The 27758-nt window shown below is 31.1% G+C and overlaps 1 protein-coding gene across 1 annotated transcript in view; it reads left to right on the top strand.

Moving 5' to 3' along the window:
- The first annotated feature begins 4102 nt into the window (after positions 1–4102).
- LOC119610601 (BTB/POZ domain-containing protein kctd15-like) overlaps positions 4103–27758 on the top strand; it is a 44745-nt gene continuing 21089 nt past the window's right edge. Inside the window, 2 exon segments of the mRNA XM_037965896.1 lie at positions 4103–4565; positions 11744–11806. Coding sequence (XP_037821824.1) covers positions 4555–4565; positions 11744–11806 — 74 coding nt within the window. The 5' untranslated portion in view covers positions 4103–4554.

Raw genomic sequence — 27758 nt, 5'->3', positions numbered from 1 at the left:
TTTCTTTTCCAAGTATACCATAGTTAGTAGAGCTACACTAAACCCAACACTACAAAATAATGTTTTTTTCGCCTAACCCCACAAACAAACCTTCTTTTTGCCTTATACTCTTTACCACCTCACTACTCACAATTTGTCTCTCTCTTCTCTTTTTTTCCGTTTTGCAAACAGCAACATATTTTAGCCGCCGGATAAACAAAAACGAACTTGTGATAACTTGGCCTCGGGCGAAATTTCAAACAAATGTGTCTTGAGGCAAACAGATGTAATTATATAACATAGAATGAATGAATATACATGTTTACTATATACATACATAATATATACTATAGATATATATAAAGATATATTTATATAGACATTTCATACCATTCAACCGTCTAAATAAATGAAACGCTATAACAAACACACAAACTTCTATAATACTACACAAAATACTTCAATACTTCGACTACCTTTCGCCTTTAACTATACAATACAACAGCAGTAGCAGCAGCAGTAACAACAACAAAAAGGATACAACAGCTCTCGATATGCAATATAATATTTATTTGCCCAACTATATGACAAAGGGGTAAAGCGTTAGAGAACGAGAGGGTTTATATTTTTTATATAGAAAAGTATATACATTTTTAAATACCTACTACAGACAGACATCCAACAATAATAACAGCTACATTATTGTAGCAACTACAACTACTATTGCCGCTGCTGCTACTGACAATGTCTCTGCCAACGAAAATGATGAACAAAACAAAATTTTGACCTTAGGCTATAATTTCATTCACATTTAAAACTATATTTTCGCTGTGCGAAGCTTATTTTAAATAAATTGTTAGCAGGCAATGTACAACAACTAAATGCTATAAAATAGTACAATAAATATTTTTTTAAATACTTACTAACTACAATGAGGAGCACGTTTGTATTTGCATTAGAAAATATCATTCACTCATTTGTTTAAAATATAAATTTATTTTTGTTATATTTTTGTATTAACATAATGTTTATGAATGAAATTGTTAGTGATTCAGCTTTAACTTTGACAAATACATGTTAATGTTAGGTATTTTATCGCTGATGAGGAGCGAGAGACTGCAATATAAAATTGTAATTTTAAAAGAGTACATTTGTTATAAATTTTTTTTATATGGCAACAGGAACATACATATAAAATGCAACGATATTGTTTTTTAATTCTTTCTCTAAAAACTATTAGAGGTTATCAATAGTTTTTGGCCCTCAAAGGATATAGAATGAGAACTTGGTTAGTTTAAAATCTAAGGCAAAGGGAATTAGCTTAAGCCGAATGAAGTGGGTTCAACTTTGGTGAGTTTGATCGCATTTTCTGGTTTCGCCAGAAAATGCCGGAAAATAGGTAGGGCAGAAAGTTTGAAAATCTGTGATCACTTTTATTTATGATAATGTTAGTAGTTCATTCCTGATGAAAATAGCGCCGACGTAGTACAAAGGACAAAAATCTATGGTCACATTTAGTTGCCTTCAAATTTTCGATTTTTGAGTTATCACTTAAGAAACCATTTTAAGTCTAAACTGGATGCAACAGAGGTAAAGAGATGAAAATCTCTGATCAGTAAATTTAAGTGAAGTTAGTTAGTTAGTTAGTTAGTTAGTTAGTTAGTTAGTTAGTTAGTTAGTTAGTTTAGTTAGTTAGTTTAGTTAGTTAGTTAGTTAGTTATCGTTAGTTTAGTTAGTTAGTTAGTTAGTTAGTTAGTTAGTTAGTTAGTTAGTTTTTAGTAGTTATTAGGTTAGTAGTTAGTAGTTGTTAGTTTTTAGTTATTAGTTTAGTTAGTTAGTTAGTTAGTTAGTTAGTTAGTTAGTTAGTTAGTTTTAGTTAGTTAGTTAGTTAGTAGTTGTTAGTAGTTAGTTGTAGTTTAGTTAGTTAGTTAGTTAGTTAGTTAGTTAGTTGTTAGTTAGTTAGTTAGTATTAGTTTAGTTTAGTTTTAGTTTTTAGTTATTTTATAGTTAGTTAGTTAGTGTTAGTTAGTTAGTTAGTTTAGTTAGTTAGTTAGTTAGTTAGTTAGTTAGTTAGTTAGTTCGTTTCGTTAGTTAGTTGTTAGTTAGTTAGTTCGTTTTAGTTTAGTTCGTTCGTTTAGGTTCGTTCGTTCGTTTCGTTCGTTTCGTTCGTTGTTCGTTCGTTGTTCGTTTATTCGTTCGTTCGTTCGTTAGTTCGTTCGTTCGTTCGTTCGTTCGTTCTTTCGTTCGTTCGTTCGTTCGTTCGTTGTTGTTCGTTCGTTCGTTCTTCGTTCGTTTAGTTTTTCGTTCGTTCGTTCGTTCGTTCGTTCGTTCGTTCGTTCGTTCGTTCGTTCGTTGTTCTTCGTTCGTTCGTTCTTCGTTCGTTGTTCGTTCGTTCGTTTCCTTCGTTCGTTCGTTCGTTCGTTTTTTAGTCGTTCGTTCGTTCGTTCGTTCGTTCTTTCGTTCGTTCTTTCGCGTTCTTTCGTTCGTTTCGTTCGTTCGTTGTTCGTTCGTTCGTTCGTTCTTTCGTTCGTTCGTTCGTTTTTCGTTCTTCGTTCGTTTCGTTCGTTCGTTCGTTCGTCGTTTCGTTCGTTGTTCGTTCTTTCGTTCGTTCGTTCGTTCGTTTTAGTTTTTCGTTCTTTCGTTCGTTCGTTAGTTCTTCGTTCGTTCGTTTCGTTCGTTCTTCGTTCTTTCTTCGTTCGTTTCGTTCGTTCGTTTGTTCGTTCTTCGTTCGTTGTTCTTCGTTCGTTAGTTCGTTCGTTCGTTCGTTCGTTCGTTCTTCGTTCGTTCGTTCGTTTCGTTTCGTTCGTTCCGTTCGTTTCGTTCGTTCGTTCGTTTCGTTCGTTCGTTCGTTCGTTCGTTTCGTTCTTTCGTTCGTTCGTTCGTTCGTTCTTCGTTCGTTCGTTCTTTCGTTCGTTCGGTTCGTTCGTTCGTTTCGTTCGTTCGTTCGTTCGTTCGTTGTTCGTTCGTTTCGTTCGTTCGTTCGTTCTTCGTTCGTTCGTTCGTTCGTTCGTTCGTTCGTTCGTTTCGTTCGTTCGTTCGTTAGTTCGTTCGTTCGTTCGTTCGTTCGTTCGTTCTTTCGTTCGTTCGTTCGTTTCGTTCGTTCGTTTCGTTCGTTCTTCTTTCGTTCGTCGTTCGTTTCGTCGTTCGTTCGTTCGTTCGTTCGTTCGTTCGTTCGTTCGTTCTTTGTTGTTCGTTTCTTCGTTCGTTCGTTCGTTCGTTCGTTCGTTCGTTCGTTTCGTTCGTTCGTTCGTTCGTTCGTTGTTCGTTCGTTCGTTGTTTTTAGTTTTTCGTTCGTTCGTTCCGTTGTTTCGTTCGTTTCGTTCGTTCGTTCGTTCGTTCGTTCGTTCGTTCGTTCGTGTCGTTAGTCTTTGTTCGTTCGCGTTTCGTTCTTCTACATCTGTTGTTCCCTTGCCCCCTCCCTGTTTCTCCTTAAAAAAGAACCCATAACTTTGTGTACACCCAATACCATTGATTTATCAAAATAGCTTTAGGAATTAGTGAAATTGCTTAAAAGAAAGAAACAAAAAACTGTCTATAAAAAACATTTATTCTTAGCTTAAGGGTTTTTAGTTTAAAATAAATTAAAAAGATATTAAAATTATATAAAATTTTATTTTATTTCTTCTATAATTGCAGGCCAAAACAAAAAAACACCAACAAAAAGACTAAGAGTAAAACAAAAAACTATTAAAACTACAGCAACACAAAAAAACCTACACTAAATGGCTATTAAATAAAACAAAAAGAAAAAATATATTGCATATGAGCACAAGAAAAAATAATAGTTCATAAAAAAGGGTAATCAAACGCCCAGACACTTAACACTTAAATATACACAAACATATTACGGCCGAAGAAGTGGCAGAAGAAGTAAAGAACAACAAGTCAATTGCTGGGCTATTTTATTGTGGCTCAATTAGTGGCAACACTTAAACCGGAAATAGATTATTACAATAACAAGCCAAATATAAGAACAACAACAACAGCCACAATAAACAAGAAAAAACACAAAACAAAAGAAAAACCACAAACCCATACATATACTTATCTAAAAGCTAACAACAAAAAATGTAAGAGAAAAAAAAACACACAAATAACAAGACAAAAACAAACCCCAAAAAAACACAAATACGCGCGCCAAAAAATAACCAACAACACAAAATACTCACACATTTTCAAACACTTATAGAAAGAGGTGAGGGAGATTATAATGTGCCAAGGTCGTTGTGGTGAGAGTAACAGGAGGAGTACACAACAAATAACAAATTTGTCCAATAAAACAAAAAATACAGTAAGAAGAAAAGCTGGCTAAAAGGACAGACTTACGGACAAAATCCAACCTTAACAAGTTGCCAAACAACTTCAACAAATCTAAAAGCGCATACTCTTATAAACACACAAACAAGCTCTCTTATAACCCCCCGAACACACGAACACACACTCACACAGATACTCTCATACACAGTTAAACAAGTTTGAAACGAAGCAGACAACATCATAAACACAGCAGCAAACAACGAAACGAAACCTTAGTTCGTTCTTTAACATTCAGTTCGAAACGGACATTCAACGCGAATGCAAGTCAGGTAATTTGCTTTAACGGTATTTTTTCTTTTAAAACAACAATTCTTCAACAACTTACTCATCTTCTGCTGCTGTCGATACCATAACAAACAACAATTTTATTGATGTTGTTGTTGCTTGCAATAATGTTGATGATGAGAATAATAAAAACATTGTTACACTGTTAACAACAACAGAAGACTGACTGGCTGGTTGGCTAGATGCCATCATAAAACGGAAACGGAAGTGAACAATTCGTTATTGTGTACTATTTTATTTATTTTGCTTGTGTGTTTTCATACCAAAAAAAAAAAAAACAAAAAGAAAGAAAAAATGTAAATAAAAGTGTTGCATTTGCCAGAAAATATATAAAAAAAGTAAACGTCATACTTTGTAAACGTTTTAAAACAATTTGAATTTTGGTTTATCCTACAACAGCAACAACAACTCATTTTTATTTGATACTCAATATAAAATCAAGTGTTTATAGAATTGAACCTGTTAGTTGTTAAACGCCACTTGAACAGATCACCAAACTTGACAACATTATTTAAACAATAAAGAAAATAAATATTATTAATTAAACTTAATAAACAAAATATAAACATATAAATTATTAAATAAAAAAAAGATATATATTAATATTTTAAACATTCTTAATAAAATTATTAAAACATTTAATTTTAAACGCGTTATAGAAAAATCATCTAAAGTGCATTTAATAAATCTTTTGTGAGTTAATGAAAAGAAATCATAAATCTTAAAAAAAAATCTAAAAATTATTTATGAAAAATATTAAAAATATTTAAACATTCTACATGTTTTAATTGTTATCCACTAAAATTTAATTTAAAAATTTCTTTCATAAAAAATTTTTGTTATTTTAAATTAAACACCTGAAGCTAGGTTTTTGAAAAAAAAAAAACAAAAAATATACATATACAAACTATATACTCCCCAAAAACCTTGGCAATACTTTGTATATATAAAAAAACACATTTCAATATGACTTAAGGTCATACTCCAGGGAAAAAATGTTATACCACCTGTAGGCATTCTAAATTAAAATTTTGTTTTAAACAACTTTAGGTCATAATATATTTTTATGTTCATATATACAAACATAGATATTTTTTATTCATCAAACGAACTAGATTACTACTCTACAATTTAATGTTTATATTTAAAAAGTAAAGTCAATAACGGTTTACTATTAACCCTTGTTGTTGGATAGAAATACGTTTTAAAGTGAATTATACACAAAGCTAGGGGTGAGGAAGGAGAATTTTTGGTTTTGATAAACAAATATGTTTAAGCTCTTATAAGTTATGTAGATTTGATTAGTAGTACCCTAAGACTTATGAACTGGTTTTGGATATTTTGTTTAGTTCTTTTTCATTCAGCATTAGAAAGATTGTTGGTTGACTTATCCCCAAACTAAGACTTATTCGGCTAGTTTTGATGATATAAAACTGACTAGCACGTTTAAAAAACATTTCGATAGGCCTGACAAAATTATTGAAGATTTAGATCCCGAAGATATCTGGAGTCTTTAGAAATTTGATTTCAACAGACACACCGACGGACGGACAGAGAGACAGACACACATACTGACAAAAAGACAGACAGACAGACGAACAGACCGACAGAATAAACAGACGGACATGGCTTAATCGACTCTGCTATATATAATGATCCAGAATATGTATTCTTAAAGGGTCGGAAAAAGTATATTGTGAACATTACAGACGGAATGGAAGACTTCTACACTCTTCTCACGAAGGTGAAGGGCTGGTTTTGAAATGACTACATTTTCAATTACAATTACATTTGAAGTAATTGTAATTGAAGCTTTACCAATTACAATTACTTGTAATTGAAGTTTTTCCAATTACAATTATTTGTAATTGGATTTTGGTCAATTACACATTACAAGTAATTATAATTAGAGAAACTTCAATTACAAATATTTGAAATTGGTTATTGCTCAATTACACATTATAAGTAATTGTAATTAACCATGCAATGAATTACTTTGTGTAATCATTACCCCCATGCCTGGTGAAGGGTATAATTTATCGAAACTGATCAACAGAGGTACCCATAAAAGACTCTTTTAGAAGAGTTGCGGATAGGATAAAACAAAAAAAGCATTATTTATAAAGTTTCCCAGCAAAAACTAACATGTTAATCTACTTAAACTACGACATTTACTATCCATATAGATCAGTCATGGGCAAACACATACCACCATGTGTATATTTGTGTGCATTAAGCAGCAGAGAGATGACTGCACGTTATAACAAAATGGTGGTACACTGAGAAAAGTTTTGAAATTTGTTTTCTATTGCAAATACTTTTTACGACGAGAAAAACTCATGAACTTTTGGGCATTTTAAACAAAAATGGAATAAAGGGAAAGAGTTTTTCATTTAAGAAAAGTAGTAGTATTTTTAAAAAGTAGTATTAAATAAAACTACTGAAATATCATTAAGAAAATCACGACTTTCTATTCGATTTCGAACTTTTAAGGGATATTACCGAGATATTAACTGAACTTAATTTAAAGTTCAACTAATCTATCCAAATCAATGTTTCCTTTATATTCCTTAATACGCAATAAGTCACCAATGTGTTGATCGGTAACCTTTTAATTGCAACAACTTTACTTTTCTGTCATGTCCCCTAAGGTCATTTAAGGGTCCATGGCAAGTTTCATAATGCCTTTTCAAAAAAAATAAAGCTTTTCTACATATAATTTTATAACATACGACGCATTGTGCCTCACCGTCCATGTTTTCTATAAAAAAGAAATCATTTTCCCAATGTATATCAAACATTTTGCTAGGTGTAATAAAAGAGAAAAAATCATAAGCATAAAAAAATCCGCAACGTGATCTTGCTTCTACAAAAGCTGAACAGCAACTGATTTGATTTTGATCTCTGAGATCGTAACAAAGCAACAAACACTGTAGCTATTTTCTCGTCAAATCTAGCGATTTTTAATCCCATTTTGCGGGGGAAAATATGATTTAGCTATTAGCGGGAAATATAGCGATTTTTCTTTAGATTTTAAGGCATTTTTTATTAATTTATATTTTGATAATATCGCTTAAAAGTTGCTACGAATGACGATATTTACATATATGTATGTATATAAAAATATGCATTCAATGTAAATTATTTGAGTTTTAACTGTGTGTATTATACTTATTTTGAATGTTCTGAAGAACATAATTAGGAGCAAATATTTGTGCGTACAGGTAAAGTTATACGAAAAACTTTAAAAGGGGTATATTTTGTTGTACTCAATTAAAAAACGAATATTTAATTATTCTAGTCTTTTAGTAAATGAGTGATATAATAATAAAATCTACCATAATTCTAAAAATTAGTGAACATTGGAAATAAGTGACGAAAGGATCGATCCATAAAGTCCTAAAAATTTACAACATTTCTAAGGCGTATAGGGCCGCATATCGATATTGCAGATAAACTTCCCACAAAAGGAGTGTATAATAATAATCTTGGGTGCCCCGGTAGGCTAGTTGGTAGTGTGCTAGCCTGTCAGTCTGGGGGTTGTGGGTTCGATTCCCAGCAGAGATCCTGGTCTGCTACACTACAACGGTCGTATGGTTATCGTCACCCTGCTCGGTAAATTAGGTTAGAATATAATTTGTAATTGTATTGTAATGGAAAAATAAATAATACTCTTATGCCGAAAATAAAGGATCGATCCATATAGGCCAGCATTTCGAAATTCAATTTATATTTACAACATTTCTAAAGCAATCTGTATAGGGTCGCATATCGAAATTAACCTCAACTTGACATTTTTCCTAACCCAAAGTGAAAATATTTAACATAAAAAAAGATTCTCTTATGTGTTTGTTATAAGATGTGTTTGTATCACTATCCCATTCCTACGTATGTATATAGATTTTAGCGACAAATCGCTGACTTTTTAGAATAATATAAAAAATCTGAAAAATTTAGCTTTTTTTTAGCTATTTCTTTTCAGAATCATATAATAAATATTATTTTGACGATTTATCGCTAAATTTTTCAAAATGTCTTGAATTTAGCTATTTTCTAGCTATTTTTCAGTCGACTTTAGCGATATTTTTGGGAAAAAAGTTGGCAACAGTGGCAACAAACAAGTGGTCATTTTAGTAAACACTAATACACACAAGCTTATAGTGTAGGTGTGTCAACAAAGCGTCAGCAGAATTTCTTGGCCTATGCACGCGTGCATTAGAATTTCAGTTTTGCTCGTGACTGATATAGATAATTAAATCTTTAAAAGTAGACTCTTACAAAAACACCGATGAAGTATCAGATTTTATGTTAATAAACTACTTCCAAGTAATAATATGGTATGAAATAGTCATTAAAAAATAAGAAGTGCAGTAAATACAAGTTATTACAAAGTTATTGCTCTGTTATAGTCCTATTTAGTGTGATAGATAGTGACTTTGGTGGTGTAAGTAATTAATTTCAATGTTTATGTTGTAAAGCTTCATCCTGCTTCATTCATAAACTCTTCACAGCAGCTTCTCAGCATTACCGATGAAGAAAAGATGATATATAAAACCACGCAATATATTTCCATTAGCATTTTAAGGTCAAACTTATCGAGTGATAATAGATTTTGTGATCTTTTCTCTAGCAGTGCAGACAAAATATTCAGATACGGCTGCCCAATTTCAAATAAACTCAGATTCAACCCATGAATAACAGTTTTACGCAGAGGATTCCTTGATATTAGCAGTAACTTGATATTCCATGCATAACACTTCTGGAAACGTGGAACATTAACGATTTTTGTTTGAAAATGGCACCTTCGGACTTTGTTCAAAATAATCTCTAATATAAATTGTTGGGAATAATTTTGAACTAGTTATGTTTTAAGTCAACGGTTCCCAAATGGGGGTCCGCGGACCCCTAGTGGTCCGTAGTAAAATCCTAGGGGGTCCGCGAAGACGAACGAAAAAAACCATGAATAAACAATATTCTGCTTTTATATGTATGTACAAATATCTCCAATTTTTGTGCAATAATCCCAAATTTATGGTGACTTTTTGAATTTTATTTTTTCGGTTGTTTATCAGGAAGAAGCTAGGCCCTACAAATTTATTGTATAACTTTTATAAAGTAAAGTACTGCGTGATTTGTAATTTTTATTTCCTGTATATGTACTGAAATAATGGTTTTTATTTCAGACAAATAATACTCTGCCTTACAATTAAATTAGGGATACTGGTATTCCGGAGTATGAAGTTCAATTCAAAGACAAGCTTATTACAGATTTAAGTTTATCAAATTGTAAGCAAAAGTGTTCTCGTTTGAAAAGACTAAAATTATATATTTCCAAAACAGAGGTGACTCTTTATGCATCTCTTTATAAATATTCCAATCCGACGTGATACACAGATTTTAACTTGATTTTGTCGACCAATACATATTATTAAATTAACATCAGAAAATCCATAGCGTTTCGTGTAAATATGTAGCCAAAAACCATGAAGTAAAATAATTCGTTGGTATTTTAAAATTCAAATTTAAGTTCCAAATTCACAGTACTTTAACAAAGAGTTCAAATCATATATTATGCGGATAACGCATTCCGCAGCAACATAGAAGAAGTCCAACTTTCTTATATTATTTTCCCGAAAACTTAGCTCACTTACTCAGTTCACCCTTTGCAATCGCAACAAATTCTTGAAACGTGACTCCTTAAGCACATGTGACAATATTTGATAAAGAAACCTTTTCGCTACCTTGAAGAAAAATGAACATGAAAGATCTCACGATCATAAAATTAAACATCATGTTAACATATCAACAAAGAAGTCATTCTATCTTCAAAACATGCAATTGAAAACCTATCTGAAATATTATATATTCTCAATGTACGGGAATATTTTATAGATATGACATCTCTACATTTATTAGACCTAGGGATTAATGAACTAGGTCAATTTTCGCATGGACAATTATTTAGAACAATAAGATATCAAAATATGTATGGGGGTCCGCGAAATTAAATAAGTTCTTCAAGGGGTCCGCGAAGTAAATATCTGTGGGAACCGCTGTTTTAAGTGATTGATATTGTTAACGTTGGAACCTGTTTTATAAATTTTATGGTCCTGACTATAATCCGCTTTATTGCTTAATATGGTAGTTCACTGCGCGCTAACAGTCAAGTAGAGTCGAAGAGACTCCGTTTGGACATTTTGATCAGCTCTATACTTTAGATTACATACTGCTATTTAGTCTGATTTATAGTTCAGACCAGTCCCTAAGCGAGGGGAGAATGAAAACTGCAAATTTACTCATCAAAGTTTTGAATATCAAAAAATGACGAATAATAAGAAAAGGAACAAAATTACAAAATTAACCAGTATTCCCGCCTGGTAAATACTTTAGTCCATAGTTCCGACCATAGTCTATTTCTTAGTCCTTCTTATAGTACAGTACAACGTGTTATCTATAGAGCAGACTATCTTCTGCTTTATAGTGAATTATTTGTCTTACTTCTAGAACTAGAAATTAGAACTATTTTGAAACAAATTCTTATATTTTTCCTGAATATCGATTTTATTGTTAAACTTCCGTTCAAATAGCTTGAAAATAGCTGAAGATAATAAATGTTATAATAATCTGTTTCCATCCTTGATTTCAGCATTTTTAATGTGACAAGTCTAGTAAATAATAAAAATTTTACAACGAAGACAAACACTATGTATTGTTGTTTTCTTTCATTAACTTCTTGTGTAGAAAAAACTAAATACAATAACAACATTTAACCAAAAAAGTATGTAATGACAAGAATTTGAATTTTTTGACAATGTTCCAGGAGTTTGCTGACTGTCTGTCAGTAATAGAATAGACGATACACCGAGTCTTCAGATTTCAAGAGACACACAGACGGACATATCTTAATCTACTGCACTTTCCATTAGGATGCAGTATATTTATACTTAATAGCGTCGTAAAATATTATGCAAATATTATGTCTTTAGTGTGAAGATTAATCAATTTTTAATCTGAAATTAAACTAAATAAATAGGCCCATAACTTAAACCAGTTTATCAGATATATAAAGATAAATATTTTATTCGAATACAACTTTTAAAATAAATTAATATCCATCAATTAAATAACAAATAAAATTTCCATAAATTTTCTTATCTTACAGAACATCGTTTGTGGCATTGGATCAAAGATCACCTTTGACGGTGGAGTCCTCTTGTCCAAAAAGGTGAGTTCACTATCAAAATACCTTACTTAACTTCATAATTCTATCAAATATTCATAACAATTAAAAAACAACATACATAAGTAATCAAAAAGAAATATGCAACTTTAAATAACTGTTAGCAGCTAAACGACATGCTAAAAAGCCATTGGCAAGCCAACTAGTATAATTAGCAAACCAACTACCGGTCAATCAAGTACGTCAGCTAGTACAACAAATTGCCTAATATATAAATCTATAGTCATTCCTATCATTTCCAGCAGTTTGTGTGTGTATATTAATAACTGATCATTAACATTTTTTTGCATAAATCTCAAAACTGAATTACAAAAGTGATTGTATCTGCTTATAATGACACAAAATGTTGAGAACGATGTTGTCGTTATTGTTGGTTAATGAAACCGTTAAGCATTTAAAACAGCATTATTCATCAAGAAGCTGCAACAGCAACATGTATTATTTATACAAATAACAATTTGTGTTAAAGTGGCAGTAGACTTGTATGAGTAACGAGTATTTGCATAAGGATGTGTGAATAAACACACACTTATATACATATGTATGTGTGTATGTATGTCTATGTGTTTATGCATTTGTTTAATTTTAGTATAGCCAAAGTCTAAAATCTCTCAAATCTTCTATGCAAACGACATGAATTGTTTGGTTGGATGCTTGTTTGTTTGTGTTTATATATGTACGTGTGTGTGTGTTGATTCGGTCGTTATTGGCCAACGGAAATGTCCACAAAACACGTTGACAGTAAATATCATCTTACGGCAAAGTCACGTCGCGAAAATACAAAATATACGCTTTAAGCATAAACATTTATACAAAATTCAACTCAACAACTGATGATGCTATGCTGCAGCAACAGCATACATACGCGAAGCAATAGAAATGTTTTCTAACACATATACAGTGATACACACTCATTCATATATATACATATTTGTATATGTATTTAAGTTCAAGTGTATATATCTGTGTCCAATGCATTTGTAACTACATATGTGGTTAGATATGCAGATAACTATCCTGCAGTTCGGAATGTGTAGTGATTATTATTACTATAGTTTAGGATTAAAACTTGTTACACAATTACCCAAGTGTTCTTAAAGGAAATCAGACTATATTCGCATTACACTTCCTATCAATTATCTCTTCAGCGGATTACTCCTGGTGAGTCGAATACCAACTTACTTAGGTTCATGTAGCAACAAATTGTCTACTCTCTAGATTACATATTGACAATTTAGTGGCCATTGGCATCTATTTGTACTGCAGAAAGTACACAAATTATTAAAAATATAATAATAAAATGGGTAGATAGTATCCCTTTAAAACTGCATACAATGAACAAAGCAATTTATACAGAGTCTTCAAAGTCTTAAATCTTCTCTTTTTAGAACAAAAATTATGCCAAAACTACACATTTACAGCCAGTGTAATCTAAGTTTTTAAAATGTACAATAATACTTAAGTGTAACAAATTCGAAATTACAAAATAATTGATAATTCGTGGAATGCGGGTTGTATGAGTGATATTATTTTTCAAATATTAACCATACGTATTGTATTCCAATAAAACCAGCTCTAAGAATAATCGTGAAAAATCAGGAAAATTTATAGAATAACAGAGTCTTCAAAAGCTTAAATCTTCTCTTTTTAGAACAAACTTATTTGAGTGAAAACTAAACATTTAAAGCCAGTGTAACATCAAATTCGGAAATACAAAATAATTAAAAATGTTCGTGGAATACGGGTAGTATGAGTGATATTATTTTTCAAATATTAACCATACGTATTGTATTCCAACAAAACCAACTCTAAGAATATTCGTGAGATAATAGGAAAATGTATAAAAATTTATACCGTTTGATGTGGTATCTATTAAATAGTCTTAGCAAAGTTCAAATTGAAGTTAAATTAACGACAAACTTTTGCTCTAGAAGCAACCACACATAAAACCCAATAGAATTAAATTAATGAAATAATTCTTTTAAATAACACCAACACAAAATATATTATACTAACAAGTTTGTTGGTATTTAGCTACTGCAACATGCAGTTGTTTACCAAATTCACATGTAGATAGTTTGTAAAATTGCCTTGTTACTTCGACGATCTTTCGCCCAAACAATTGCACAAATTTGTCCATTTATACGAGATAAATTTTTGTGAACAATAATGTGATTATGCGTCATTCTAAACAATGATGTGATGGCGATTTTCACAAACATCTGTTTTTGTTATTAAAGAGAGCTTAATGACGGGGCAAAAGGTGACATAATGGCTTTGTCAATTAATGATTTAAACACTAAAAAGTATATCAATTTGTTTAACATTTGAAAGTGGTTTTCAATGTCCTAACAAGACAAGTATAAATGGGATTTGATAAAAGAATAGAAATATGAAGAGTAGAATATTTAGCAATATAAAAATATAATTGATATATTGAAAACATATTTAAAAGCTACATTTTGAGAATATTCTATAGATTCAATCTCTATATCAAACCTTAAATATGCAACTTTCTTTAAATCCATGATCAAACCGAAGGAATCAATAACATATCTCCCACGTTTAAGGGCATTTATTGTATATATTCCAGTTTTAATTTTATAGTTTTTTCCTTCTCTCACAAAGAAACCATTGGATAAATCGGCTATTTACGAATTTATTTTCACATACAAACTTATACACATAGGAATTAACATTCAATGCCTAATGGCCACATAACATTTACAAGAGCAACACAGTCACAGCAACAAATAAATGCAACAACATGCAACGGCAAAAAAAAAACGCTTAAACTATTGCAAGACAATTGTTTAGGAAACGTGACCATTGCAAAGGGGCATGATGTGACGATATAAGCCGCGTGCATTTGGCCCAAAGGGCGATAGTATTGTTGCCTCTTTTAGAATTCATTTTTTTCGCGAATTTTTGTGGTTGTGATTTTTTTTCCACCCAAAATGCACAAATATACTGAAATACACACACACCTTTGTTAGTACACATATGCATGGAAAACTAGTTGTATTCATTACCTCTATTTTAAAGTAGCTTCTGGAAAAAAGAACTATAGAATAGTTTATAATATGGACCATAGCATAAACAATAGTCTGGACTATAGAATAGACTATACTCTGGACTATAGAATAGACTATACTCTGGACTATAGAATAGACTATACTCTGGACTATAGAATCGACTATAGTCTGGACTATAGAATCGACTATAGTCTGGACTATAGAATCGACTATAGTCTGGACTATAGAATAGACTATAGTCTTGACTATAGAATAGACTATAGTCTGGACTATAGAATAGACTATAGTCTGAACTATAGAATAGACTATAGTCTGGACTATAGAATAGACTATAGTCTGGACTATAGAATAGACTATAGTCTGAACTATAGAATAGACTATAGTCTGGACTATAGAATAGACTATAGTCTGGACTATAGAATAGACTATAGTCTGGACTATAGAATAGACTATAGTCTGGACTATAGAATAGACTATAGTCTGGACTATAGAATAGACCATAGTCTGAACTATAGAATAGACTATAGTCTGGACTATAGAATAGACTATCGTCTGGACTATAGAATAGACTATAGTCTGGACTATAGAATAGACTATAGTCTGGACTATAGAATAGACTATAGTCTGGACTATAGAATAGACTATAGTCTGGACTATAGAATAGACTATAGTCTGGACTATAGAATAGACTATAGTCTGGACTATAGTCTGGACTACGGAATAGACTATAGTCTGGACTATAGTCTGGACTACGGAATAGACTATAGTCTGGACTATAGAATAGTCTATAGTCTGGACTATAGAATAGACTATAGTCTGGACTATAGAATAGACTATTGAATAGACTATAGTCTGGACTATAGAATAGACTATAGTCTGGACTATAGAATAGTCTATAGTCTGGATTATGGAATAGACTATAGTCTGGACTGTGTAATAGACTATAGTCTGGACTGTGTAATAGACTATAGTCTGGACTATAGAATAGTCTATAGTCTGGACTATAGAATATACTATATAGTAGACTATAGTCTGCATTATGGAAAAGATTATAGCTCGGACTTTAGAATGGAGTTCATTCTCAATTATAAATAGACTACAGTCTTTACTGAATAAAAATTCACACCTATTTTTCTATCCACATGTGTAAACACTTGTGCACATACATGCCAACAATTTATTTAAAAAGTCTACAGTTTAAGCAGCGGAAATCTACGTTTATGTGAGAGTTAGTGAAAATAACAAAAGCAAAAAATGAGTCAAACATTTAAAAACGGTCAAGACGTATTAAATCCCCCAAAAAACGTATACATATACATGAGGAAAATACGTGGCACATATAAGTGTTTGTGTTGCTATATTTATTACATGAACGTGAAACCATTCAGTCATCAGTTGTGCCAACCAGTTAAATTTCTTGTTTTAAGGTCTTTTTTTCAATGTTTTTTGTCAGTTTATAAAGTCAAAGTTTGCAGTAGTATTGTTTTTTATTTGCGCATGTATGTTTGTAACCATATATGTGTGTGTATTTACAATACTGTATGATATCTTTGTTTGTATGTCTAGCTGTCTGTCCTTCAATACATTTATACGTTAATGTTTACGTCCGTCTGTCCGTTTGTTTGTACGTTTGTCTGTCAGTCCGTCCGTCTGTCTGTCTGTCCATCTGTTTGTTTATTGTCTTTGGCTTGTATTTAATATTTAAGCCTTTGGCTAAATCGCGAGATTTTCACACGAAAATCACATTGGGCACTTTGGCAATATAAATTTTATATCCCTACATATAGACGTATGTATGTATATTTGTATACTTATTGTTGCTTTTGTTGTTATTGTAAATGTTGCATGATACTTTAAGATGACAGTATCAAATCGTTATAAAATTAAGATGAATTGTGTGCAATTGACTGTAATGTGTGTATGGGAAAAGAAAATGGTTTTATTTTATTTCTCTATACAATTTAAGAAGTAATTCTGATGAGATGATTGCCTTAAGAATTTTTAGTTTTGGCTTTAAGTTTATTTCGATGTTTTTAGTTTAGACGAACAACAAAGTACAAAGAAACTTTTGAAAGGAGCAGAGGATTGAGTTCTTTATAGACTGATTAGCTTGGTGTGAAAAATAAGCTCGCTGACTAGATGTTGTGTTCTATGATTGACAGTTCCTTACATTATTTGGATGAATATTTAATATTTTTATAAAACGAAAGCCATTTTACATGAAGAAAAGGATTCAACACAGAACTGGTCCTGTGACCTGTTTCTGTTTTGTTTTGTTAACGGATCCAGTTCATACATTTTATATAAACCCCACTAAAGGGAAGCAGCAACTATAGAATTCACTTTACTGATTCTTTAGTGACAGGAATCAGCTATAGCTGAAATGAACTGTTAGTATGAAGGAGAACTTGTTGGCTTAAAAATTGACCAATTGCCACCTTTTAATCAAATTTGACTTCAAAAAGCTCTTTTAACATCTTTACAATAAAAATAGATCCTTGAACAATTAAAATGTTTGCATTTCCGTTTCCCTTCCCTTTACTTTTATTGTCGCTTAAATTTCATAAATTATAATAAATTATCTACAAATTGTGCAAATTAATATCAATTTGGTAAAATTAATAACAAGCTACTGTATTTTCTTTACTGTACATTGTTTAAACAAGATGATGTTGTTATTGTTGCCATTGCTACTGTTGTCTTGTTTCTGCTGTTGTTGTTATTATTACAATACTGGCAGCTGTTGCTACTGGTTGATGTTACTGTGTTGTAACATTTTTACTGTTGCAGCCTTTAATGTGTTGAGAATTTTACAATCAAGCAACACTTGAAATGTAGTAGCTAAAACAACAGCAGCAATAACAACAAAAACAGCAAGAGCAACAACCATAAATTGCACATGAACGCCTGTTAAATACTCTTGCACTTAAAATATGTTATATGTATATGTATGTATCTATGTGTTACTTACTTATCTTCTATATGCTGTTGATATGTATGTATGTGTAAGTTTGTATGTTATTTATTTTCACATATGCTTGTTTATAGGTATATAATTTGTATAGAGATCTAGTAAATTTACCAGTAGTATTTATACTACAAGTTTAAGGCAGCAGTTAGTAGTATAGAATCATTGGTAGTACAACAACAACAACAACACAAAGTAGTGGTTAGTTTTATACTTATAATAGAGAAGAAGAGTGTCTTGACTTGGACATGGTTTGTCTTTAGGCATAATTCTCACATAGAATGTTTACACATCTCTATATATGAATGTACGTTGTATGATATTTCAAATAATGGACTTTAGCATAGAATTCACAGCAAAATAAAGACACTATAGTAATGAAAAAGGAAGCACTAGTAAAAAGTCTATTCAGTTATTGTCCACCCTGTGATACCCTATATATTTATAAGTCACAGAAATGGAATTTGAAACAATTTATTTAAAAAACTAAACGATTTTTAGCGGAATTACAATGAATCTGTTAGATTTCTGTTGTTGACAGTAGAATCAGGGTATCCTCGTATCCATATTAGTACTACTGTTGAATGTTTCGTCATAATGGTTTAAGGATGCCCAGCATTTTAGGATTTACTCCGAATTCCGGGAAGACAATTTCAGTCGCTCTCGCCATTTTGGACCGAATGTACACACAAACAGACATTGTGGAGAGGATTCCTGGAAGAATGGCTTGGTAGTGCAGTAGTCAATATTATCAGAGAGATTTGATATCTCGTCAGTAATGCTCTCATGCCCATGAGGTGAGTAAGACCATACGCCTATTGTTTTAAGTGTTTTTAATCAAGAATTGAATTTTTAGTAAAAACCCGGTTTTCAGTGAAAAATTTGACTTTCATTGAAGAATTTGATTTTATAGGTAAAATTCGGAATTTAAGTGATAAGTCGGAATTTAAGTAAAAAACTGATTTTTCGTAATTTTTGTGAAAAATCGTAATATTAGTGAAAATTTGAAATTTTAGTGAAAATTCGAAATTTTACTGAAAATTTGAAATTTTAGTGAAAATCCGAAATTTTTTTGAAAATTCGAAATTTTAGTAAAAATTCGGAATATAAGTGAAAATTCGAAATTTTTATGAAAAATTATATTTTAGCGAAAAATTGTATTTATAGTGACAATTAAATTTTTGAGCATGAAAATCAGATTTTTCGTGAGAAAACTATTTGTAGGGGATTTTTAGTGAAAATGCTATTTTTGGCGAAAAATCTTCTAATATTCTTCTTACTACAGTAGTGTAGGGTATAAAAAGAAGAAGGCCTTAAAAATATTAAACAAAATTCATATAGAATTGTTGTGTAAAAGTCAGAGTTGAAGGTATGAATAACAAAAGGAACAACAACAACAACGACAAGAAATAATAGTAAAAACAAGAATAACATCCAAACTAATATGCATTTTGAGGCTAAAAACACAGTGGTTAAGAAAAAAGCAAAAGGCGAAAACTTGCCTGCAATAAAAGCATTTATATTAAAATTAAATTTACCCAGCAAAAACTTATATTGAAAAGTAAGGGGTTAAAATGCTAAAACTTACTTACACAATGTCATTATTTTAACACGATGCTGACATTGGAGACAAGTACTTACCACGCTCGCTTATAAATAGGGAGTGGGGTAAGTACTTACCAGGATTGGGGGGTAATTTCCATTCCATTCCATTTTCAATTACAATTACATTTGAAGTGATTGTAATTGAAGCTTTACCAATTACAATTACTTGTAATTGGAATTGAAGTTTTCCAATTACAATTATTTGTAATTGTAATTGAAGTTTTACCAATTACAATTACTTGTAATTGGAATTGAAGTTTTTCCAATTACAATTACTTGTAATTGTGAATTTTGTTCCTTATAATTACATAAAATTTGTAATTATACCTTAATGACAATTACAAGTAATTTTAATTGAAAACTTTAATTACAATTACAAGTAGTTGTAATTGGTTATTGGTCAATTACACATTACAAGTAATTTTAATTGGAAAAACTTCAATTACAATAACAAGTATTTGTAATTGGTTATTGCTCAATTACACATTACAAGTAATTGTAATTGACCATGTAATGAATTACTTTGTGTAATCTAGTTAGTTTAGTTTTTCACTTAAAAATACTTTTGTTTTTTTTTTCTTCTTCTGTTCCACTATTCCTGTTAATGTCATTTGAAATAACCCATAAGGAGTTCTATTTTAATTTCCTAACATATTCCTTAAAACTTGTCTTATTTTAGAATACAATAATGAACATGAATATTATTACCTTATTTCGTATTAAACGCCTTTTTAGCAGCTTTAGGCCACTTCACCTAAAATGAAAGGAAATTTTGAAAATTTACTTTAATAAACTATAAAAATTAAGTTAAAATGCAATTTTAATAAAATACAAAACAAAACTACATTTAAAAATAAACGTAAATATTTTATGGCAAACAAAAAACTGTTAACCTGTTTTATAACATTTGTCATTTTAAATAAATAAAGAACTATGATTTTTAGACTCTAATTTAGACAGACACACAAACAAATAAAGCAACAGACATATGCAATGATTTTTGGTTTGCATTTAAGTAATATAAATATAAACACATATACAAACATACATTTTCTTTTAAAAATATATTTATAAACAATTTTATTTACATTAAAAACAAAACAAGGGGTATGAATGCTAAGCAATGTTGTATAAAAAAAAAACAAGTTTTGCTTTTAAAATGTTTAAACCCCCGGGGGTAATATTTCTGGTAATTACGATTTGATTAACTTTAACTACATCAACTCACACAGAAAATTGTATGAGTGTAAATGTGTTGGAAGGTTTTCATGTGTGTGTATTTAAATACCATGCAGTTTCTGGAAGGTTGTAAATTAGTTATGTGAGTATTCCATGCGGAACTATCACTAGGGAGACAATCAACACTACCAAGTTCTACAAATAGACAAAATAACAAATAACATTCTTTTAGATTGCAAAGTGTCCTTAAATGATTTTAATTTATCAAAATTTTGATTATATTAAGCAGTTGTATATTTTGTAAAGACTTATGAGGATACTTTGACTCCTTATAAAACTATTGGGTACGATAAAATACTTGTATGCATTAGAGAGTGGAAAGAGTTATAACAACAATAAAACAAACAAAAAAATAACAAAAAGAATTTAAGTAATATTATTATATTTATATGTACGATGTTATTTATAATTCAACACCAGCAAAAATAATGTTAGTAAAATGTAATTAATAAGGATTTATAGTTCAGATTATAAACTAATCTACAGACCAGACTTTAGACAAGATTTTAGATTAGACTATAAACTAGACTTTAGACTATACATTAGACTATACTTTAGACTAGACTTAAGACTAGACTTTAGACTAGAATTTTTACTAGACTTTAGACTAGTCTTAAGACTAGACTTTAGGTTAGATTTTAGACTAGACTTTAGACTAGACTTCAGACTAGATTCTAGAATAGACTATAGACTAGACTTTAGACTATACCTTAGCCTAGACTTTGGACTAGACTATAGACTAGACTATAGACCAGACTATAGACTAGACTATAGACTAGACTATAGACTAGACTATAGACTAGACTATAGACTAGACTATAGACTAGACTATAGACTAGACTATAGGCTAGACTATAGACTAGACTAGCTAGACTAGACTATAGACTAGACTATAGACTAGACTATAGAGCTAGGCTAGACTATAGACTAGACTATAGACTAGACTATAGACTAGACTATAGACTAGACTATAGACTAGACTATAGGCTAGACTATAGACTAGACTATAGACTAGACTATAGACTAGACTATAGACTAGACTATAGACTAGACTATAGACTAGACTATAGACTAGACTATAGACTAGACTATAGACTAGACTATAGACTAGACTATAGACTAGACTATAGACTAGACTATAGACTAGACTATAGACTAGACTATAGACTAGACTGTAGACTAGACTATAGACTAGACTATAGACTAGACTATAGACTAGACTATAGACTAGACTATAGACTAGACTATAGACTAGACTATAGACTAGACTATAGACTAGACTATAGACTAGACTATAGACTAGACTATAGACTAGACTGTAGACTAGACTATAGACTATAGACTAGACTATAGACTAGACTATAGACTAGACTATAGGCTAGACTATAGACTAGACTATAGACTAGACTATAGACTAGACTATAGACTAGACTATAGACTAGACTATAGACTAGACTATAGACTAGACTATAGACTAGACTATAGACTAGACTATAGACTAGACTATAGACTAGACTATAGACTAGACTATAGACTAGACTATAGACTAGACTATAGACTAGACTATAGACTAGACTATAGACTAGACTATAGACTAGACTATAGACTAGACTATAGACTAGACTATAGACTAGACTATAGACTAGACTATAGACTAGACTATAGACTAGACTATAGACTAGACTATAGACTAGACTATAGACTAGACTATAGACTAGACTATAGACTAGACTATAGACTAGACTATAGACTAGACTATAGACTAGACTATAGACTAGACTATAGACTAGACTATAGACTAGACTATAGACTAGACTATAGACTAGACTATAGACTAGACTATAGACTAGACTATAGACTAGACTATAGACTAGACTATAGACTAGACTATAGACTAGACTATAGACTAGACTAGACTAGACTGACTATAGACTAGACTATAGACTAGACTATAGACTAGACTATAGACTAGACTATAGACTAGACTATAGACTAGACTATAGACTAGACTATAGACTAGACTATAGACTAGACTATAGACTAGACTATAGACTAGACTATAGACTAGACTAATAGACTAGACTATAGACTAGACTATATACTAGACTATAGACTAGACTATAGACTAGACTATAGACTAGACTATAGACCTAGACTATAGACTAGACTATAGACTAGACTATAGACTAGACTATAGACTAGACTATAGACTAGACTATAGACTAGACTATAGACTAGACTATAGACTAGACTATAGACTAGACTATAGACTAGACTATAGACTAGACTATAGACTAGACTATAGACTAGACTATAGACTAAGACTATAGACTAGACTATAGACTAGACTATAGACGAAGACTATAGACTAGACTATAGACTAGACTATAGACTAGACTATAGACTAGACTATGACTAGACTATAGACTAGACTACTAGACTAGACGATAGACTAGACTATAGACTAGACTAGACTAGACTATAGACTAGACTATAGACTAGACTATAGACTAGACTATAGACTAGACTATAGACTAGACTATAGACTAGACTATAGACTAGACTATAGACTACTATAGACTAGACTATAGACTAGACTATAGACTAGACTATAGACTAGACTATAGACTAGACTATAGACTAGACTATAGACTAGACTAGACTAGACTAGACTAGACTAGACTAGACTAGACTATAGACTAGACTATAGACTAGACTAGACTATAGACTATAGACTAGACTAGACTATAGACTAGACTAGACTATAGACTAGACTAGACTATAGACTAGATTAGACTATAGACTAGACTAGACTATAGACTAGACTAGACTAGACTAGACTAGACTAGACTAGACTATAGACTAGACTATAGACTAGACTATAGACTCGACTATAGACTAGACTATAGACTAGACTATAGACTCGACTATAGACTAGACTATAGACTAGACTATAGACTCGACTATAGACTAGACTATAGACTAGACTATAGACTAGACTATAGACTCGACTATAGACTAGACTATAGACTAGACTATAGACTAGACTATAGACTAGACTATAGACTAGACTATAGACTAGACTATAGACTAGACTATAGACTGACTAGACTATAGACTAGACTATAGACTAGACTATAGACTAGACTATAGACTAGACTATAGACTAGACTATAGACTAGACTATCTAGAGACTATAGACTAGACTATAGACTAGACTATAGACTAGACTATAGACTAGACTATAGACTAGACTATAGACTAGACTATAGACTAGACTATAGACTAGACTATAGACTAGACTATAGACTAGACTATAGACTAGACTATAGACTAGACTATAGACTAGACTATAGACTAGACTATAGACTAGACTATAGACTAGACTATAGACTAGACTATAGACTAGACTATAGACTAGACTATAGACTAGACTATAGACTAGACTATAGACTAGACTATAGACTAGACTATAGACTAGACTATAGACTAGACTATAGACTAGACTATAGACTAGACTATAGACTAGACTAGAGACTAGACTATAGACTAGACTATAGACTAGACTATAGACTAGACTATAGACTAGACACTATAGACTAGACTATAGACTACTATAGACTAACTATAGACTAGACTATAGACTAGACATATAGACTAACTATAGACTAGACTAAGACTAGACTATAGACTAGACTATAGACTAGACTATAGACTAGACCTATAGACTAGACTATAGACTAGACTATAGACTAGACTATAGACTAGACTATAGACTAGACTATAGACTAGACTATAGACTAGACTGTAAACTAGAAAACCTCAAGATTTAAAGCTCCTTCGACAGAAACTTATCACTTTTCTAATCCAAAAATTTCAATGAACATTTTGATGGCTTATTAAAAACTTACTTGTACTAACTAACATTTTCTGGGAAGTGTAAATAATAAGAAATGTGTAGAAATGTATTTATAATACATAAAATAAGAAAACAAAACTAAACTACACAGGCAGAGATGAATGGATGTATGGATGAAATGAATGAATGAAATTTTAGGAACAAACATTTAAACACAAATAATTATACAGACATACAAACTAACAATAAACTCTAACATATAAACACATATAAATATGTTAAATGTAAGAAATGCCTGAGGATAATTCTCATGGAATTTTGTGTATATAGATACTTGTATATAGACAGACAAAATACACACACATATGAATACTTGCACTCACACATATGTTAGATTTTTTCTTTCAAATTAAGAATTCTTATTTTAAAAGGGGTTTTGCTATAAGAATTTTTTGTTTGGTTAAAGTATGCGTGTGTAAATTTGTATGAATATTTTCCAAAAAATTAAATAACAATATTTTGTAAAATTTTAGGTTTTTTTATTTAAAAAATTATTTATATAGTTTTTGTATGTGCATTGAGATTTTGTAAGTAAGGTTGTGATAAATATTTTTATTATTTCTCTCAAATGTATTACTTCTTGGTTAACTCAAATTTGTATATGTAATCAATAATCATAGGTCAATTTAGTATCTCCATGTAATCTGAAAGGTAGTTAATAATCATTTACATGTGGCAATGTAGGTAGTTATTAAACCCATTATAAGTTATCTATTACAGTTTGAAGTGTCCTTTTAAAGTGGAAATAAAATGATAGCCTATGTTGGGGCCTGTTATTTTCTAATCCTGTACAATCACCACGTTCTGCTGGGTTTAAACTTCTTATTATTTTTTCATTATTCCTCTATGGATACGTGTGCAAGAATCAACATGTAAGAAACAACTTTATACAATTATTTTAATATTAATGTAATAAACTAAATATAAAAGTCCAACAAAAGGACAGGGGGTCCTTAATAGCCTTCTCATCATAATCATCATTATGTATAATCGCATGCACATTACAGGTTTTGTTGAGGAAAAGTTTTTTCTCTCCGTAAAATAATCAAGAGTTTGAGTGAAGAATAATTTATTTTACTTATGATCATGTGAAAAGTGTGTTGCTTTTTGTCGTATTTAATTAAGTCATTTGTCTTCCAAAGAGAGTTAAAGTTGAAAAAACATAAAGTTTATTTTTCAACATGCAATATTTTCTTTGAAAAGCGCCCACATATCAATTTCTAGGAATATGACCAACGAAAAAATATCTTATACACAACCATACTTAAATATTTAGTCCCAGAAGACAGTGGGTCTAAAACAGTTAATAAGTTAATATTTTAGTAAGAAAATGTTTACAATGTACTATGGCATCATGTTTCTAGAGATGATTTCAATTTGATAATAACTCTTAATTGAAGATAAAATATTGTTAAGGTCTTTAAGTTTTTAGACTACGAAGCCCGTTACTGAAGGGCCATATTCGGATTTTATATTGATTGGCTTTTAGAAATACCACTTTGATAATCTTTATGGTTGCGATATAGATCAAATAATATTTACAATTTTTTAAACCAGATATCGATCATGTTCTAATTTTAACCATTTTACTATTTCAAAATTACGACAAGGTACTAGTCATAGACTAACACAAACTACATGTTAGTGTTCGGTCACACGGACATCCATGGCCAAGTCAAATCTGAAAAGCATAACATGTTGATGGCTGTACTTAATGATGGTTCTACGCCTTCAAATCAACCAATCGTTACCTTCGATCAACCCACTGTTACCACTACACACATTACCATACTAAACAACAACAAAACTATGTACTGTATATGAAAGAAAAGAAAACAAACACAACAAGAAAAAAAAACTGAAAAATCGTCTTCAAAAAAAAATTCATCTCCAAAAATTTAACTACAGGCAATGCGAACAACTTTTAACTGGCATAGAAAAGATACCGCCCGAGGTCGAAAAAAACGACCAGAATAGACAGAAATAAAGACAAAAAACATAAACACACACATACAAACGCTCACACTTTAAGCAACTGACAAACCTTACAAATGACTATTAATGTCAGAGGGAAAGTATAATAGTAGTAATAATATGCATGTGGGTAAATAGTATATACATAAGTGTGTGGGTTTATAAAGACAGTAAGGACGAGACAACCATAGGAATTGCATATTCTTCTAAACAATTTGAAATTTTCACATATGACTGATTTAGACAGGGTGCCATGTGAGGTTTTTAAACTTTCGCGTTTCTTCTTCAGATTCAATCACCGAAAAACTTAATAATAAATATATCAACACTCTGCTCAAATGGCGCTTCCTGCATCTATGATTTTCTTGATTGGTCCATACTTTGAGAATTATGACAAAACTACATGTTAGTGTTCGGTTCCACTTTGCAGAGGGTTCTTTCCTATATAAAAAACTTTCGGTTAATGTAGCTGCAGCAATAGTCTAGATGTAGCTATAGTCTAGACTAAACTATAGACTATACTATAGACCTGACTAAACTACAAACTAGACTCGACTATAGACTAGACTTTAGACTAGGCTATAGACTAGACTATACTAGACTATAGCTAGACTATAGACTAGACTATAGACTAGACTATAGACTAGACTATAGACTAGACTATAGACTAGACTATAGACTAGACTATAGACTAGACTATAGACTAGACTATAGACTAGACTATAGACTAGACTATAGACTAGACTATAGACTAGACTATAGACTAGACTATAGACTAGACTATAGACTAGACTATAGACTAGACTATAGACTAGACTATAGACTAGACTATAGACTAGACTATAGACTAGACTATAGACTAGACTATAGACTAGACTATAGACTAGACTATAGACTAGACTATAGACTAGACTACTAGACTAGACTAGACTAGACTAGACTAGACTAGACTAGACTAGACTAGACTAGACTAGACTAGACTAGACTAGACTAGACTAGACTAGACTAGACTAGACTAGACTATAGACTAGACTAGACTATAGACTAGACTAGACTATAGACTAGACTAGACTATAGACTAGACTAGACTAGACTATAGACTAGACTAGACTATAGACTAGACTAGACTATAGACTAGACTAGACTATAGACTAGACTAGACTATAGACTAGACTAGACTATAGACTAGACTAGACT

Source organism: Lucilia sericata, unplaced genomic scaffold (genome assembly GCF_015586225.1).
Source record: "Lucilia sericata isolate MDLA Ls3-8-SP2 unplaced genomic scaffold, ASM1558622v1 Contig001242F_arrow, whole genome shotgun sequence".
In the NCBI taxonomy this organism is placed as follows: domain Eukaryota; kingdom Metazoa; phylum Arthropoda; class Insecta; order Diptera; family Calliphoridae; genus Lucilia; species Lucilia sericata.
The sequence above is the reverse complement of the archived record's forward strand: the minus strand, read 5'-3'. Positions and strand labels throughout refer to the sequence as shown.